This window comes from Anomalospiza imberbis, chromosome 1, assembly GCF_031753505.1.
Source record: "Anomalospiza imberbis isolate Cuckoo-Finch-1a 21T00152 chromosome 1, ASM3175350v1, whole genome shotgun sequence".
NCBI classification, from domain to species: domain Eukaryota; kingdom Metazoa; phylum Chordata; class Aves; order Passeriformes; family Viduidae; genus Anomalospiza; species Anomalospiza imberbis.
The window spans coordinates 97,949,139-97,967,190 of NC_089681.1; the positions used below are offsets into that span (position 1 = coordinate 97,949,139).

Below are 18,052 nucleotides of genomic sequence, written 5' to 3' on the forward strand. Positions count from 1 at the left end.
CGGGTGTTAAAAAGTACTTTTTAAAAGATTGTCATGTATTTAATGTTGTCCCTTTACAGTGTTTACTGGTACACTCCTACTTTCTAGTCTATCAAATGAAAACATCCAGTGGCTCTGAAACCACTGCTCCAAGTATCTTCATTTAAGCCATGAATTTTGTTAAATGAGATGCAGCTTCTTGAGAGAGAATGAAAGGTAGCTGTCCTTTCACCAATGTTGTATCCCTCTGAAATGAAATTTCCCAAGACAGCACTGATGCTTCCTTTATAATTTCATAATTCCTTTCATTTATTCTACATAAGTCAGCAAAATGAGTCAGAGTTTTATAAGATGTAAGAAACTGCAGAGGAAAGTCTTAATAGCAAACTTCTTACAACCAGTTTGTTTGATAACACTATGCATGTTCTACCAGACTCCAGCACCAAAAATCAGTGCTCTTAGCTCACCTGATCAAACTCAGTACACAAATCACCAAAAATCTAGTAAATAATCCTGTTTCCATAAGGGAGGCATGCCAACGACTCAAACCAGCATCCATTTTTGGGAAAGTCAACACAGCTCTTCACAACAATGTCCCAGAAAATAGTTTGTTGCTTTAAACAATGTAGACTATCACCTTTCTACTCTCTGGTCTCATCATATAGTCAGTATTATATAGCTGGTAAAGACACATGCACTCAGTGAGATAAGAAGGTTCAGTGTTTAAGGATCTAGCAATTTACAGTCACAGGCCTTACATACCCTGAGAGCAGCATTAGGCCTTTTCAGTACTACTGATTCTTGGGTATGTTTAGTTTCAGCTTTCTATTAAATTTGTAGCATTTAAGCATATCTTAGCACTAGAAGTAAGAAAAAGAGCCACAGCATTGCTGACTGTGAGACTGACAAGACCTAATAAAAGTTAATGATGAAAACTAAAACCCCATCATTTCCATCTAACCAGCTTTTACTTCCTGATGGATTAGAAAATCTGTTGCATCCACTCAGAAATTAAAGACCACCTTGCCTCCACAAAAGTTGTAATTGGATATCCTATTTGCCAGGAATCATGAATTTAGAGCTTTCCCATCAGAACAGAAGAGTTTGATTTTTCTATCATGTCATAAACAGGATGTAAACACAATAAATCTTTCAAGGAAAGGTCAGCACATGAATGACATACAAAACCCAAATATATCACTCCAATTTAGTGAGAGGCAAGAGCATTGAAAATATTGAAACTGGAGCACAGGGTAATTAATAACAAATATAATAATAATAACAACAACAACAACAATTAAAAATTACAATTGTTAATGCAGCTCTAATTATTACCGGAATTTCATCATCCCATTGCTAAAACATCAGAGAAATGGCTGAAAAGAAAACATTTGCTGTATCACTTGGAAGATATTCTTTATTGTATTGTGCTGTTACTTGTCACAGTGTTGAGCAGTGCTGTCTCTTTGTTCATAAACACTTTAGGTACTATTTACTGCTAGGTCTTTTACAAAACTATGTAGTATAAATGAAAATAACTATTAAATTAAGATAAGCTTAACATAATAAAAGGCTACTTGGACAAATCTGTAATTCAATATAAAATCTATCTTCTTTCCAGAGTACTCTATTTTACCATTTATCAATGTCTTGGCTTAAAAGACAGGTGTCTGCTAAGGAAGGCGGGAACCTGCCTTGGAATGGAGAATATGACCTCCTTACCTCCAAATTACTATAATTTTGAAATTAAGGGGCTTTCAGGCAAAGATATAAGAAAAGGAATAACAGTTCTTTACTAGTATGTATATGGATAACAAGGCAACAGTGGGAGCCAGAACCAGAAACCCAGTAACAGCCTTCACTTGGCTGCGGCACTTTCCCCTTTGGTGTAGTTATGGTCACAGCTGGCAGGGGCACTGGTGGCGCCTGGCCGGGCAGGGCAGGTGCGATGATTCCCCCGCAGCTGCAGGGGCGCTGTGGCGTGAGTTTCGGCCACCACTCTCCATGCAGTATTGGCAGATACAGCCAGCAAAAAAGGATGGAGAATGGTCGTTCCTTACAAACTCACAGGGGCAGCCAGTCCCAGTGCCCCCTCTGGATAGCAAAAAGAGATGTAGCAGGGACTTTGGAAGCAGCAAGCTGGAACAGTAGGGACAAGCAAGATCCAAGAGTGGTAAATGAGATGTATCAGAAGCTCAGCAGCTGTAGCTGGATCTGCAGGGTGTCCCACCAGGCAAGGGGGTATGGGGCCACAGCAGAAGAAGCAGGACAGGGCTGGGATCCAGTGGCGGCAGCGAACTCCAGCCCCCACCAGTAAGCAGCAACTCGAGGGTCCTCCTCCGGAGTTGAGAGGCTGAGACAGCTAGGAGCTGCACCCAGCCCCATTTTCCCCAGCCCAATTCTTGCGGTATCTCTGTTCCTCCAAGACAAACCTCCCAGCTAAAAGAGTGGCCAGTTGCACCCTTCCTGTGGCAACTTCTTTTGTCTCTCTTAAGTATCAGTCATTATGGTTTCTTAGTGAGAGACAGGACAAAATTCCGTGAGAGAAAGAAACAAAAGGAAAAATCCTAAACCCCAACAATCAGGTTCCTTATAGTCCCTAGAATTGTCTCCCGTATTCTGGAATCTTTTTCTTTAAAAAATGGATTTTCTTTTTTCTTTTTAAGCTCTAAGAGATTTGTGTTTTGAAATATTTATCTAGTGCATCACTTGAAAAAATTGGGTTTGCAACCTTCTCTGGAAACACCGAGGTTTTAGGCATAACGGTATCTTCCAGGAGAGCACCAAATTTGTGTCCCAGCCACTAAGAAGGCTCAAAAACAAGAATTTTGTTGATCTAGTTATTAAGTAGCATGTTGAATTGAAGTAAACTGCATCAAATGAAACAGGCTTCTCAGATGATTTACACTAATCCAAAAAAAACATCAACTCTAAAGGCAAGAACCAGGGAGCTCTGCCTTGTGTCAGTAGCGATGCCCATTAGGCAGCTGTCTCTGTGCCTTCAGAAACACTAAACCAACCATTTTACTGAACCACTTGTTTTTGTTTCAGATGAGGACTGAACAGAAAAATATGTGGCACTCACCTTAAGTGAAATTCCGACCTCCCCTCACAACTAAATCTCCCTCTCCCTAACCATTCTAACCTTCACAGTTACTATCTTCACATCATCCTTTAAGTATACTCATGGCCTCAAAGTAGGGCCCAGAATAACGGTTTTAATTAAAAATTGGGGTCTGCAGAGGAAGGAAGAATCTACAAGTCTATAGCTAAAAGTAATGTATACACATTTCATGTCAAGCTAAACTTTCTGAACATCTGCTTGTGCCTCTCTTTATGCCTATAGCTGCATACCCATAACTACATTTGTACATAATGTACATAAGCTATGTATGTATTAACAGATCAGGCAGAAAACTGTCCAGAACTGTTTGCTGTGAACAGCATCATGTTCAATCCACGTCTTAGATCTCTGAGCTGGGCTGTTAACTATCCTCATGGTCAGTTATCCCAAAGGGGTCCTGAAGAAACATATACAGGTCTCCTTTAAAAATAGCCAGAAATAACTTTGAACATTCAGCTGCACTGGGAAGAAAACAGTAAAATCACTAAAGCTGCAGAGGCATAATAGTTTATATCCAAGGGGCAGTCAAAACTCACACAATGTGACAATGGTTTGGACTCTGAATTTGGAGCAATCAATGGTCAGAATCGAGAAAGAAAAACATTGCATCAGCTGCTCTCTCTTTTTTTACTGAGGAATCAGTTGAAATACATCTGGGCTGTCCAGGCAGAGATAATTTTGTAGCATAAAACAGAGGGCCTCACCTTCCTGAATATCTTGCATGATTGGAAATTAATGAGGTTGAGATGAGATTTAACAGTACACTATATTTCTTCTTTTCTTGGGAAAAATGGCCCTTAAGACATAAGATAATTACTAAATACACATTTCAGGATAGAATGGAATCAGCAGAGAAATCCCTCCCATAGTCTCAAAATACAATGTACCTTTCTATGGATTTTATATATACATTGTATAGAGTGTATTTGACTTAGAGATCATCCAGTATCTGAAGTACACTTCCGCTTTACCGCAAATGCTTGTCAGACTCAGTCCCACTGAATGTAAAGACTTATTGGCTCACAGAACAAAGCCCTCTCCCTCTAGTCTAGATTGTGTTTTTCTATGTCTGGTTTACTTTGGAATGCCAGAGACACTTGGTATAACTTTTATTTAGCAAAGGAGTCTCATATAGACAGAACTGTACTGAACACATAATAGTTGCATCTTAGTAAGTACCAAGAATCACCGGCACTTTAATAGTATTAGATTCTACAGACAACCAAGAAAATTTGAGTATCAGCTAAGGAGAAGGAGTGTCACCCATTCCAAGTAATTTTAAAGTTCACTTTTTGTTTACTACATGGATTCTTTAATCAATCTCAACACCACGTACAAGACCTGTAAAATCAGGGGGGTCTAAATGGGGGACATAAGATAGGTTTAAAGATGGTCATGTAGATATATGAGATAATTACTAATTCCTAGAGCAAATAAGATTTTGCAAAACGCAGACTGAATTTAATGTTATTATTTGTAATACATATTGAAGCTCCCTTTCTTAATCATGTCCTTCATCCAACTCTAGATTAAGACATTTATCACTGTCTACATGAGTTGAGTGTCTCTCCTTGTCACAGAACCAACGCAGATGTCTTAAGAGCAACCTGTGAAGTCAGGAGAGCAATTAAGAAAATCCAGTAATCAAAACCATTCACTCCAGTAGAATTATTTAGTGCTGTTTGTGATACATCCACAAACAGCAAACACAGCTGGTCCTTAGAGACCTACCAACTTTGCTGAACAGCAGCTGGAAGCCTGGGAGGACACACTAGGGCCTTGAAAGTGGCAACAGATGCCAACATTTAGACAACTAACCTAGAACCCTTACAACAGTTGGCAGAGTTGTACCAGGAACCACAAGTGACCCCAGTGGAGGCTATGTAATCACTGATGGGTGCCATCCTGCAGGGTCTGGGACAGGTGGGCAAAAACAGGGACTGGTAAGAGGTTTCACTGACAACCCACAACCTGGTGAATCCAGGTCCAGGATTTGTCTGAGAGATCCAGATGGGAGCAGCAGGAGATGCAGCTGAAACATGGGTTCCCTAGGCATGGGAATGAGTCTATGGTGTAACTTATGCCAAGGGCTGAGCTACAATGGGACCCCTGGGTCCACGTGCAGGATTAGTGGACCCAGACAGGGCTGATCAGACACATTAAGGCCCACAGATGTCCCTGGGAAACTGATGGGTTTTTGCCTTGCTCTCCCAGACCCTGCCGCCCAAGTTCAGTACAAGCATCAAGGGAATACCCAACTCCTGGAAACACAGACCCACATTCAGGTGTTGCAATCTGGAACTGGATCACTCTCTAGGCACAAGGTTCAGCTGCCAAAAGACATGTGTCTGTTGCAGCTGGAGATGCCACACAGTAGTCAAGATAGCAGGTATTATATGGGACTGTGGTCAAAGCTGTATGTCTTTTTTCTGGAGCAATGTCTGGGGGCCAGGCAGGACACTGTGAGGCACATCTGGTACCTATATGTAGGTGATGAATCCCATCTTGGGTATCTTTATTCATGAGTAAGTTTTAAAAAGTCAGCGGCATAGCTGATGCAAAAAGAGCACTTCAAAAAATGTTAATTGTTTCACAAACCAACTTTTAGTCAATGTCATGACACAGCTGTAAGGCAGCCAAGCATACTTGTGTGAAAGAAGATTTTGACAGGATAAACCTTTTCAGGAACCATAACAATTACACCCAATGAGCAGCTCTTACTACTAGGTGCACATTAAGTAAAACAGTCTACAGAAGCAGGACTGCAACAACAGTAAAAAAAGGCTCTTCTTTTTCACCTAATTCTATAAACTATCAACAACAGCCTTTGACATTTTTCTTTTTTTCTGACAACATGCCATGGGAAGCTGCTTTTGTAGTAGCAACTATTATATCTCCTGTGTGTACATATACATGTACATAATACTTATGGGTTTAAGAACTAAAATATATTTTAACTGTTGTATGTAAAGTAAAAGAAGTCTTATAACTACATGGAGAAAAATAAAGTGAGGCAAATATGCATATACATGAAATAGAATATTGCTCTCTTAGAACAATAAAGTGTGACTTAATGATTGTGAGTCATTAAAATATACATGGGGATAAAGGTAATTGCTACTGTACTCCCTGTAAAAAAAGAACATGTAAGATGCAATTGCTTGAAAAACAGAATACAGATGGAATTTCTGGTAAGTCCTGAATGGCCATTGATGATAATTTCACAATAGAAATGAGAGACTTATGCAGAAATTCTCTTTTTTCCCCCCTCATTCTGAACTTCAGAGTCGATTAAGAGGCTGAGATATTTACAATTAGCTGTGCAGAGATAAATGCTTAAATCTCATTAAATTTCTTACAATAAAATGAAAATCTGTGTCATACTGTCCTATATGAGTTTTTATGTTCCACAAGCTTTGATTTAGAGTGGGAATTTTCAGTTTACAGTTTAAGTGGATGATGAAAACCAGCTGTATTCATTGTTTAAAACCTAAATGTTTTTCTGTTGTCATCAGCTGCAGAAGCTTAATGGTTTTGATAGACTAAGTCCTGGGGCTCTGCAAAGCAACTGTGCTCTGTTCTCTTTGGACATGGGATGACTCAGTTTCTCCATGGTGACTCATCTGGTTAATTCAACTCTGGGTTGTCAAGTCCAGAAGAGACTCTTATCCAGCTGTATTCAGAAAGAGATGGGAACGGATGACTGGGGAATCTAAATGACCATTTTCTCCAGATAGATCTGCTGCACTGCATTGGTTTTCCACGGCCTGGTTTTTGGCAGCCAGAGGTGACTTCTGTGAGAAGCTGCTAGAAGCTTCCACTATGTCCTGCAGAGCCAATCCCTGATGGCTCTGAAGATGGACATGCTGCTGGCCAAAGCTGGGCCAATTAGAGATGTTGGTAATGTCTCTGTGATAACATATTTAAGAAGAAAAACAAAACAAAGTGTTGTTGCAGTTAGTAGAAGAGGAGGAGGTGATAATATGTGAGGGAAACAACATGGAAACACCAAGGTCAGTGGAGAAGGAAGGGCAGGAGGTGCTCGAGGTGCCAGAGCCAGGATTCCTCCACAGACCATGGTGAAGACCATGGTGAAGCAGCTGTGCCCCTGCAGCTCATGGTGGATGCAGAGATCCACTTGCACCTCTTGGGGGAGGTGCTCACACTGGAGTGGGTAGATGCCCTGGATGAGGCTGTGATCCAGTGGGAGACCCAGTGGAGAGAGGGGGCCCCTGCTTCCACACTGGAGCAGCCTGTCCTTGGAGGACTGCACCCCGTGGAAGAATGATTCACATTTCAAGAGTTTTGGGAGGACTGTTTGTCCATGGGGAGAAGTCAAGTTGCAGCAGTTTTGGCAGGACTGCTGCTCATGAGATTTGGAGCCATGCTGAAGAAGTTCATGGAGAACTGTCTCCCATGAGAAGGGACCCCATGGTGTAGCAGGGGAAGGACTCTCCCTGAGTAGTGGAGGAAAACCTCAGGTGACAAACTGACCAAAACCCTCAGAACCCTGTCTCCCTGTGCTGTCAGTGGGAACGAGGGAGGGGCTGGGAAAAAAGGTGTTTTAAGGGCTTATTTTACATCTCATTATCCTCCTCTGACAGTAATAAATTCACTTTGTACCTTTAAGCTCAGTCCGTTTTGCCCTTGGAATGTTTTCTCCCAGTCCTTATCTCAACACATGAAGCCTTCATTAAATTTTTCTTTCCTCTGCCCAGCTGTGGCAAGGGAGGGTGAGTGACTGGATTTTGTGGGTGCCTGGTCTTTGGCCAGTATCAAGCCATGACATGCATGTATCCTTACACATAGCCTTCTTCTGAGTTTGGTACAGACCCACCATCTAATCTACTGTTCAGGCAAAGATTTCAGGTTTTCAGTTTTCTTTTTCCTGGATAATGAGCACTATGCTCTTTCCTTTATCCTTTCAGTGGGCTGAACTGGGAGTCCTCATTTATTATATTTGGAGAGTAGTAATAAAAAGATCATTCTATACTTAAGGTTAGTTGACCTCTCAAGGGTTGCATGCTCAGTAATGCAGACAAACAAGATAGACCATTTTCATAGCTTTCAGCTTACCAGGATCCCCAGGGCACACACAGCACCAGCTGCAACAAAGAACTTGCAGAGAGAGATAGAAATTAAGTGACAGTGTTCCTCAGAATGAACTGATGGTAGGTGAGGTGGCCAGGAGCAGACAAATCATTGGTAGGTGAGATTGCAAGAAACAAAGTAAAGCTTGGACCTCCTTGCAAACTTCCTCTGCCATGGCCTTGTTAGGTCAGTGACCATCACAGAGACAAATAATCCTGGAGAAAACTGAAAAAGATGGCACAGCCTCTAACAGGGTTGGTTGTTCTTGCAAGCCTCCTGAATGGCCCACAGCAACAGTTTGGTGAACCTCAGCACATCCACCAGATTGCCTTTTTATACTTTATATCTAGAATTTGACTTTTCTTTGTCTAAAGCCTCTAGAGTTGCAGAATGAACATGAAAGCAGGACTGAATGTAAACCAAGAAGAGATGGCTGCCTAAGTTCTCAGAAGACATCAGTTCTGCATGGCATTGATCAGTAAGAGTGATAATTCAGATGCACATTGTAATGCTTCACACCTTTGCATTGCTGTTAAATTGTAGATCAGAGCATGGAAGAAACTTAGAATATTGAAACTATTTATATGCTTCTTATTGGTGAACATGGCAGAAACAGTGCTTTGCAGCATTTTCCCCATTGCATTTGAAGAATTGAGCACAACAGCACTTCTTGAAAGCACAGTAAGCATGAGTGACTAGTTCAGAAATACAGAGTCTCCCTCATTTGGTGTGTCAGTGCGTGCACCTAGCCTAAGCTGCATGTGACTGTCATGACAGTTGTAGTAGTTCCCTTTGCAGTCACCCTCCCTGCCCAATTCTCTCTCTGGTCCCAACTCACATTCGCATTTAGGATTTAGCATCATGTAGTTCCTGCAGAGTCCTTTACTGTTTATTACTGCCTCTATGTACATCAAAGAACGAGGAAATAAAAAGAAAGTAATGCTAATATCCTCCTTGGATCTAAGCAACATTTTCAGCTTAAAATCACCATTACAGAAAATTATTGGCAAAGGACTGAAAAAACCCAATACTTGAGATATCATTTTGCTTAAAAAGATTTTTTTTCCTCTTTCCCCTCTTTTTTGTCTCAAAATTTTGAACGAAAAGAGAAAAGTACCACAAATTCAGTTTCTTCATGAGGATGCTCCATTTGCTCCTACACTGAAGAAACCCCTCAGAGGCGTACCTTATTTCTACAAACACAGTTACTAGCTGTGCCAACAGCTGGAATACAAACAACAAGGATAAGCAGCAACATCAAATAATCAAAAGGTCAAGTCAAGAAGAGTTGCAAAAATGGAAAGGGAAGAAAAGGGAAAATATAGTATCTCTGGAGGGTTTCAAAACTTCTATTAAGCCCCGCCATCTTCCTGACCTCAAGAAATTTGAGGAAGGAACTACCCTTCTCAGAGAAACAGATTCTTTTACTTCCCAGTATTCTTCTCTTTGGTGAAGAGGAAAGCTCAATAGCTTTTGAAACCTCCCTCTCAGGAAAATAAAGGTGAAGTGACAATAAGATGCAAAAGAGTTAAAAAGCATTCTAGCAGTTATGATGCAGGCTTTGTGTTTACATGGAAAGGAGGAAAGTGCGTTTGGTAGAATAGGACTGATTCAGAGCAGAAACTGCAAACACTGACATGAGCCAAATTTTATTGTGTAAAATGTGTGGGAGTAATTCTCACTCTCCAATTCCTTTCTATAGGAGCTCTAAATAACAGCTCACAAAGATGACAGATATGTCAGTTCATACTTATGTAACAAGACTATTTTCTTGGTGGTATTAGTACAGTTCATGGGAGGTATTAATTTGTGGCAGAAAGGTACTACATAATAAATTGCAATTCATCACCTCAGAGCCAAAAAACCTGTCCAACGAAGCAACAAGTAATTATTGGGGTTAGAATTTAGGCTTGCAGTGGGAGTAGATTATAAACTCCTTGGAGCACCTTTGGTTTTCTGTGTTGTGTTTATAACACTAAGAGTAATTGAGCATTGCTGCTTAGCTATGCTTCATCAGCACTGCCACCACAGACTTCAGCACCCATGGGGAACTTCACAACACATACGCAGTCCGAAACTATTCATCTGCTCACTCTTATAAAACCAGTATTATTATATAGCACTGATGAAAGTAATCCACAGAATGAAACCATGTAAATACTTCTCTGTCTTTGTAACAAGGCGACCACAAAGCTGCATTTAGTTGATAATTACTGGTGAAAATGTACTGTCACTCTGATCTCAAGCAGTTCAAGCATGATATGACAAAAAATGTCCTTTTATTTTCAGCCTAAATTTTAGCGCTCTGCATGCACAAATGCAACTGTTATCTGTGTTTGAAAATTACAGAACAAAATCTTGTACCCACCAAAAAATAAAATCTTACCTGTTCCCCTGCAACACCTTCAAAACCAGCAAGTTAAATATATTGCGTTCTTAAGACACAATTAAAGAAAATGAAAAAAGTAACTGACCTCTTGCCGTTTGAAATTTTGAACATATTCTTCAAACTGTTCATCTTTAGTTTCATCTGCTTTTCCTAGTTTTTGAAGAACCTGTAGTGAAAGGAATAAGGAGTAATTTAATATTTATGACACAAATCAAAACATCTGCTTCTTTCAACACTTCTGTTTTTGCAGTTAGACATAAATAGCATTTTACTTTTGGGAATGTTTTGTGTTCTACAATTTCCAAAATTCACACAAGAAACTGTTTTGTCAAAAAAAAAAAAAAAAAAGGAGAATGGGGTATGGGTGTGTGGGTGTGTGTGTAAATATACTTCCAAGTATGGAGTCCTTGGGGGAATGGTTCTTGTTTTTTCAAAGCAAGAAAGAGTGAGAGAATTCTGCTAGCACTACAAATTGTCCTCCAGTTCAGACAAAGGGAAAAAAAAAAAAACCTCATCAGGTTTTTCTTCTCATTACATTGAACAGTATTAACATCATTCTTATCTGCATAATGTTCAAGATAAAGTCATAAAAATTAAAGAACTGTAAGGCTGGTGCTTATTTAAAACATAGTGTTCATTTTGCTCCCCTCGTTAATTCATAAGTAGATCGTCATCCACTAGATAATAAGCTTGCTACAATAATTCAGCAATAAGGGCTATTCAATCACCAATCTCAAAAGTAATTTGATAGAGCTACACTTTGCACTGTATTTAACCACAATAAATGCATTCTATTATTAAATCCCATTGCTATCCATTCATTATAATACTGAAGACTTAAACATAGCTGCAAATAGGCTTCACCCTACTGGTAAGCAATCCCCAAATCTTTAGAGAGTACTTGCTTGTAGGAATGAACCATCCCACAGATTGATGTTCAGATTGCTCTCCCATTACAGATTGACCAAACTATCTATTTGCACAGTTAATAACAAAACCAAAAAAATTAAAACAAAACCAAAACAAAACCCAGAAGCCCCACAAAACTGAAACAGTAGCACTTAGCAGATGCTATGAATAAACATATAAACATTATAACCTATTCTTCTCAAAACAAAGAATGTACAGCTCCAGTACAACCATATTCTTTCTTGGACCACTTTCTTCTCCCAAGTCCAGCCAGCCTCACAGCACAAAATCAGGCTGCACAAAGGGTGATGAGCATTGCTACTGTGGAAACCAGAGGTCAAGGTAATCATGAAGGTGATGCAATGCTACCTGTGGACATGGCATATGAAAGGAAGTTTTGACATAATTACAGCAGAAAGATTGAAAGAATGATATCAGAGAAGAAAAAAAGATATAGACTAGCCTTTTGCTGCCAATAGCTGTGTTTATTTTCAGGCATATGTGGGCATTTTTAGTTGCTTTGAAGACAGTTACCTAGTCCCAAAAACCTCATACACTCTCATCACCAACCTCTTCATAAAATATTAATAAGTATCATAGAGAATTATAAAGAGAAATCATTTAACATTTTGAATCATCACAGGCCTTCACACTGCTCCTTGTCACCAATGAGCCAAATGGGCTGCCCCTAACTGTGGCACAGCTTTGATCCGTACCAGGGGGCTTTCTGAAAATCCAACATGTTCTTTTCAAAGAGGTGGCTGCCAGGTAAGTCTCCTGACCATGGCAATGCATTCAAACCACATTTGAAGCAAGAAGCATGTTAAATGTAGTATGAGCATTCATAACATACATAACAAACTACAGCATCAAAAGTTGTCATGATAGACTCTTTTTTTTCCACATCAGTGGCACACATCCACATTTTCAAATGTGCACTCAGGCCCCATAGTGCAAGGCTCAGAAGGGAACAACCTCCTGTAGTAGCTCCCTCCTATGGTTTGGGGTTTTTTTATCCTATCTCCAACTTTCCATTTAATATACAGATATTTCGCTGAACCAAGATGCAGTGTTACAATTTAGCCTCTACAAACACCAACCCTAATCTTAATACAAATAATTTATAACATAGTTTCTCAATTTTCCCGATCCAAATCAAAACTATATATATGTCATATGGTTGGATCTAAAAGTTCCAAGCCAGAGACTAAAGAAACTTACTCTCATGGAAGTACTGCAGCTCATGCCATGTACATAGATAATTGGGGTTCGCTTACTCTTTTGCTAAAAGCAATCCTAATCCCATCCCCACAATTCCATATAGAGACAGTGGAGCAGACTGGGGCTAAAAGAAACTATTCCTCACAGGTTCTTTTAGATCCCACCCATATAACTCCATGGACTAATGAACGTGTAGCTCAGCCTTTTACAACCAACCTATTCACAAGTTTACATTGGTAGTCTAAACAGAAAAGCGGCCAGGTTGACAGTTGTAGAAACTGACCTACCTTTCAGCTCTTGTTTGTGCACGTCTGTCTCAAAGTGGAAGTCACTTGTCAATAGAAGTCTATAGTTTATAGTTTATTTTTGCTCAGTTAGGTCAGCACCTATAGGGTGCTTTTGGGGTAGGGCTAAAGCCACCTGAAGGCCTGTATGCCTTACATGTGGGTTACTCTAACTTCACCACCCCCACCTCATGGACAGGCTGAAATAAATTTTAAACATCTTGTTCATCTTGTTCTGTGGAATATCTGGGTTAAAGTCAGGGTTTGGTCTATGGCTAAGGTTAGGAAATGGCAAGTAGCACTAGGTTTAGAACGACAGAAAACAGACTTGAAACACACAGGTCACTGGAAAGCATCTGATCGTTCTGAATGGTAAAATGAAGGCTGTGCTCAGAAGCAGCAAGTGCTTAACCTCCTCCTTAAGTCTCAGTTTGACCACCCTTCTAGACAAGAATTAACTTTAGTAAGAGGAATAGCTCAGTTTATTTATTGGTGGTCCATGTGGACAGGAGAAGGGTAGATGGACTGTGTTTCACAGAAGAATTGGAGGGCTCTGCAACATGCTAAAGAATGGAAATCTGGACTGATAAGTGGCTAATACTTTACTTTATGCCCAAGTGGTAAGTAATCCATATTATGGATTTGAATTCAGGTTATGAGGGAAAAAAAACAAAAACAAAAACAGAGGAATCAAAGATCTTGAACATGTGGTGGCATGAAGGGCTTGAATGAGTCCAGAATTTAGTGAAGGCAAGTGGCTAGCTTTTTTTTTTTTTTTGTAGTATACCCATACAGAGAAATAAAATTTGAGGTTAAGTTTGAGAACATCTATCAATGTGTATGAACAGTCTGTATCGTTTACAATCAAAGAAATTTTAAAAATTACAGAAATGGACACTAACTGAATATCAGTAAATGTTCTATATTTAAGTTTGTAATCTTCTGAAGACTGTATAAAATAGTTGATGAATATGTTCATCCCAATAAAATAAAACAGGATAAAAGATACCTCATTTGTAATTAAATTAACTCAGCTACCACTAAGCTTCCTCTTAAAATGACAGAAAAATATTTTTTAAAAAAGTATCTAAAATGAGTATCAGTGTTCATCCAGCATGTTGCTAAGAATATATGAACTAAACAGTTAAGTCCAATTAGCACTGAGAATGAAGTAAAAGCTAAATTTAATACAATGTTAAATTTAGATACGGTCAAGTAAAACCATGTACAGAGGAACTACCAGGAAATGGGGTACTGACATAACATATTCTACACTAAGACACAAAATTAGAGTAAGAACATCAATCATGTCTGATGTAATTTATAAATGTCATCAAGAGTACTTCCATTTGCATCTTCAAAAAAACTTTCAGATGATGCAAGATTAAACAATATGCCTTTAGTCTTCTAAGTGTCTTTATTTGTCATATGATACATTCAGTTTTATGGGAATCTTAAATTCAACTGAGCAATTTTAGAATAATTGTAATGTGAATGTTGTTAAGTGCTTGCAACATACTGAAGAAACTAATATAGTAAAATAAACTACAGGTTAGCTTCAGAGAGCTTGATTACACTGAAAACTCTTGTCTTGAGGCAAGAAGGAGAGTTTTACTGCTTACTGAGACTACCACCCTGAGAGGCCTAACCATCGTCTCCTAAAAAGGTTTTTAATACTATGGCAATTCAAGGAAAGGAAAAAAAAAAAAAAAAAAGAAGAAAAAAACCCAATGCTGAAACTGATTCTTTGATGTAAGCTGTGGCCACCCAGGAGCTGCCTCAAGGGCAGATCAGCTTCCTGCAGGGCAGCAGCAGGGTGGACAGGAACTGACATCATCAGACATCCAAGATACATCACCCCCAGGCACACATCAGTATTCTTGAAGAACAACCAACATGTTTAAAACCACTCAGGGCAGAAAGATATGACTGCTCAGACAAGGTTACTTAGGAGAAGACTACATCAGAAATTCACAGGACCATTAAAATATTAAAAAGTTAAGTTAAGCTAATTTGCCAAAAGTAGTGTAATTTAGGGTATAACAGAATAACCCCAGAAAAGCAAGACAAACACTTATGAGAGTTCAAAACCATTTTCATAGACTCTCTGTCCAAATTTTTTTGAGAACAGTAAAGTGCTCTGGATCTCAAGAAATGCACACTCATGCATCTATAACAGTGTTCCACAACAGTTTTACAACACCATTCCACAAATTTTTTTTTTTTTTTTTTTTTTTTACCTAATACCATACTCTTCTACAACCTGTAAAAGAAATACTAGGGCTGCATGACTAATACATGCAGTTTTCCAGAGGAGTTTCTCTGGGTACTTCTGGGCTGAAATTGGTTAAAATGAAAACCAGCCATGGAGGAGAAATAATTTTAGAGTTATCTTTGTGCAAAACATCATATGGATATCAGCAAATGCTCATAAAATTTAAAGAAGCATTTGGCCAATATAAAATAGAAGCTTTGAAAAAGCTTCTTATGATACACAACTGTGCTTATCTGGCATTTAAAAAACCAGAAACACAATGGTTAAGTTTGAAGTAAGCACGACTGTATTTTAACTTAACCAACTATGTATTATATGTCAACCAATAAAGCAAAAATACATGGCCCTGTTATAAACAACTATGTAGTTATTATCTTCTGCTATTATTAGCTTTTGTAAATTATTTTGCTATAGTACAGTTTGTAATCTCTTTTCAACTGCATTTGATACAGTATAATTTGTCAGCCTTTTATGGTTAATACCCTAATCCCTGTGTAGATTGTATATCTTAGTGTGATAAATATACATTATAGTTTAAGCTTTTGCAAAATATAAAAATAGAGGACATGTACTGTGTATTATAACATTAACTTTTTCAGAAGCAATTGTAGTTGTGAAATAATAACTAATGACTTTATTTTTGTAACTAACTGACAATAGTGAAAATAGCTAATGTTGATTGAAGGTATTTGTAAAAATAGCTAGAACGTCTGTATAATAAAATAACATTGAAAAAAACAGGCAAATAACAGCCAAAGAGCAAAAAAGGAATCTACCACTGACCCTCTGGCTATCAGTAACTGTCAAACCACAGACCAGCGGGCCTCGTGAGGAAATAAAATACAAGACTCTCAAAATCATATCTGCATTGTGGCATGTACTCTAAGAAGATAAGGTTGGGGGTCAAACTAAGATACAGAATTCTCAGAACATGTAAACTCAAAGAAATGTTTGAATATGTATAATCTTCATTAATATGCATTTGATCAATGCAATAAGAAAGTATATAAGAAGAGTTGTTATAGTTAACAGTGTGCTTCTGGCAGCTTGCTGAGCACCCCAACACTGGACACTGTCCCTTTTATCCCTTATTAAACTTTTAAAAATTTTAAAGAGTGAGCCTTGTTTCTCACAGACCCAAGCTTACCAGAGCCTGATGGTAATTTAAGACAGACAAAAAACTCCACCCCACCAATCATCTTGCCACAAGCCAGCCATTTCCTCCTACCAAAAAACCCCACACAAGCACCACAAACACCTCCATGTTTAAAAAGACAATTATTTTCATTTGATGAGATGCTATACAAAGTGTCCAATATCACAAAACTACAAAACAGTGTCAAAGTAGAAATGTTAAGCGTGGTCCATGATACCCAGCTGGTATTTGAAAAGTATAGGAGCAAAGTTTAAGAAACCCTGTTTGCTCCAGAAATAAAAGCTAGCTAGGAAGATAACATAGAAGCATTAACCCCAGTATAGGAATAATTTCAATACTTATATACTGACTTCCACTCAAGCATGACAGCAAGGTGTTTAGCACAGGAAACAGAATACTCAGGAGTCATTGAAGCCACACAAGATTCCCACCTCCTCACAATTAGCACATGGGATGCTGAAGTGAAAGCAGGGAGAATCATTACAAAGATGCTGCTTAGCTGTTCTGCTGCAAAGAGGGGCAGGAAGAGACAGTGCAGTAGATTACAGATATGTAAGTATTAAGCTAATGGACCTATTTGTTTAGTCCAGCTAATAGAAAGCCTCCTATCCAAAGAGGTAATGTTCATATCTAACTACTCAAGATCTAGTTGGGTGGCATTTCATAAGAAAACCAGTCTTTTTCTGTCATGATGACGAAGTCTATATTCTTCTGCCTCCATTTCATTTCAAGCACTGAAATCTCAAAATATGGTCAATAAAAGAAAATGGGCTTTAAGATCTTTTTCAATACTGTTACATTGTAGGATTAAAAATTGGATGGATTTTCATTATTAGAAAAATAATAAGATTTTTTAAAAACCTGTTATTTTTTTCCCTAGTGCTGAACACACCCAGTAATTATAAATTACCATTTTATGACAGAGTTAAGATTCCTGTGTCTGAAATAGCATAGTGTATTGTGCAGTTTCAGTTCTGCTATGAATATTTTTATCTCAGCATAACTTTAATGCAACAGGCTCAATGGCTTTTCTTCTCTAAGTGGTTGACTGAATTTCATACTCTCCATACTATACAATTGTGGATATTCTCAGTTCAGTCAGAGAGAAAAAGAGAAGGTTTTCTAACCAGGCGAGAGTCTGGGAGACAGTTGGGAAAGAATGTAAATAATTCTCTCATCTATCTTGTTGTTCACATTGTTTACAGATATGTTCTGCCACCATGCATCATTCACTACAAACCAATGGTGTGAGATGTTTTTACTCTAAGACCAATGAAATTAGTCCGCACGATGTTCTCTATATATAGAGCGGTGCATTTGAAATAAATCAGAGTTCATCCTCTTTGCCTTTGCCTTGGAGTCTTCTCGTTACCGTCCTGCTCTACAGCGACATACAGTCACATGCTTTCCAAAAACACAGCCTTGCCCTTGTACTACTGCTGCTATTTCATGAATGCATTCCTGCAAAAACAACAGCTGACAGTGAAATGTTTGCTGAACCCTCTGCTCTACTAATATCTGCTGCAAGGTTGTGGAAAAAAATCCCTTTGCCATTGACAGACTCTCAAAAGCCTGAAAACCTGATTAATACAGAACACTGAGCATTTTCCTATGAAATTTTTAC

At 38.7% G+C, this 18,052-nt stretch overlaps 1 protein-coding gene across 2 annotated transcripts in view; it reads right to left on the reverse strand.

Annotated features, from left to right (window-relative positions):
* AMPH (amphiphysin) overlaps positions 1 to 18,052 on the reverse strand; it is a 124,922-nt gene that overhangs the window by 57,221 nt on the left and 49,649 nt on the right. For both annotated transcript variants that reach the window (XM_068201569.1, XM_068201578.1), the window contains exon 2: positions 10,669 to 10,749. In XM_068201569.1, coding sequence (XP_068057670.1) covers positions 10,669 to 10,749 — 81 coding nt within the window. The remainder of the gene's footprint in view (positions 1 to 10,668; positions 10,750 to 18,052) is intronic.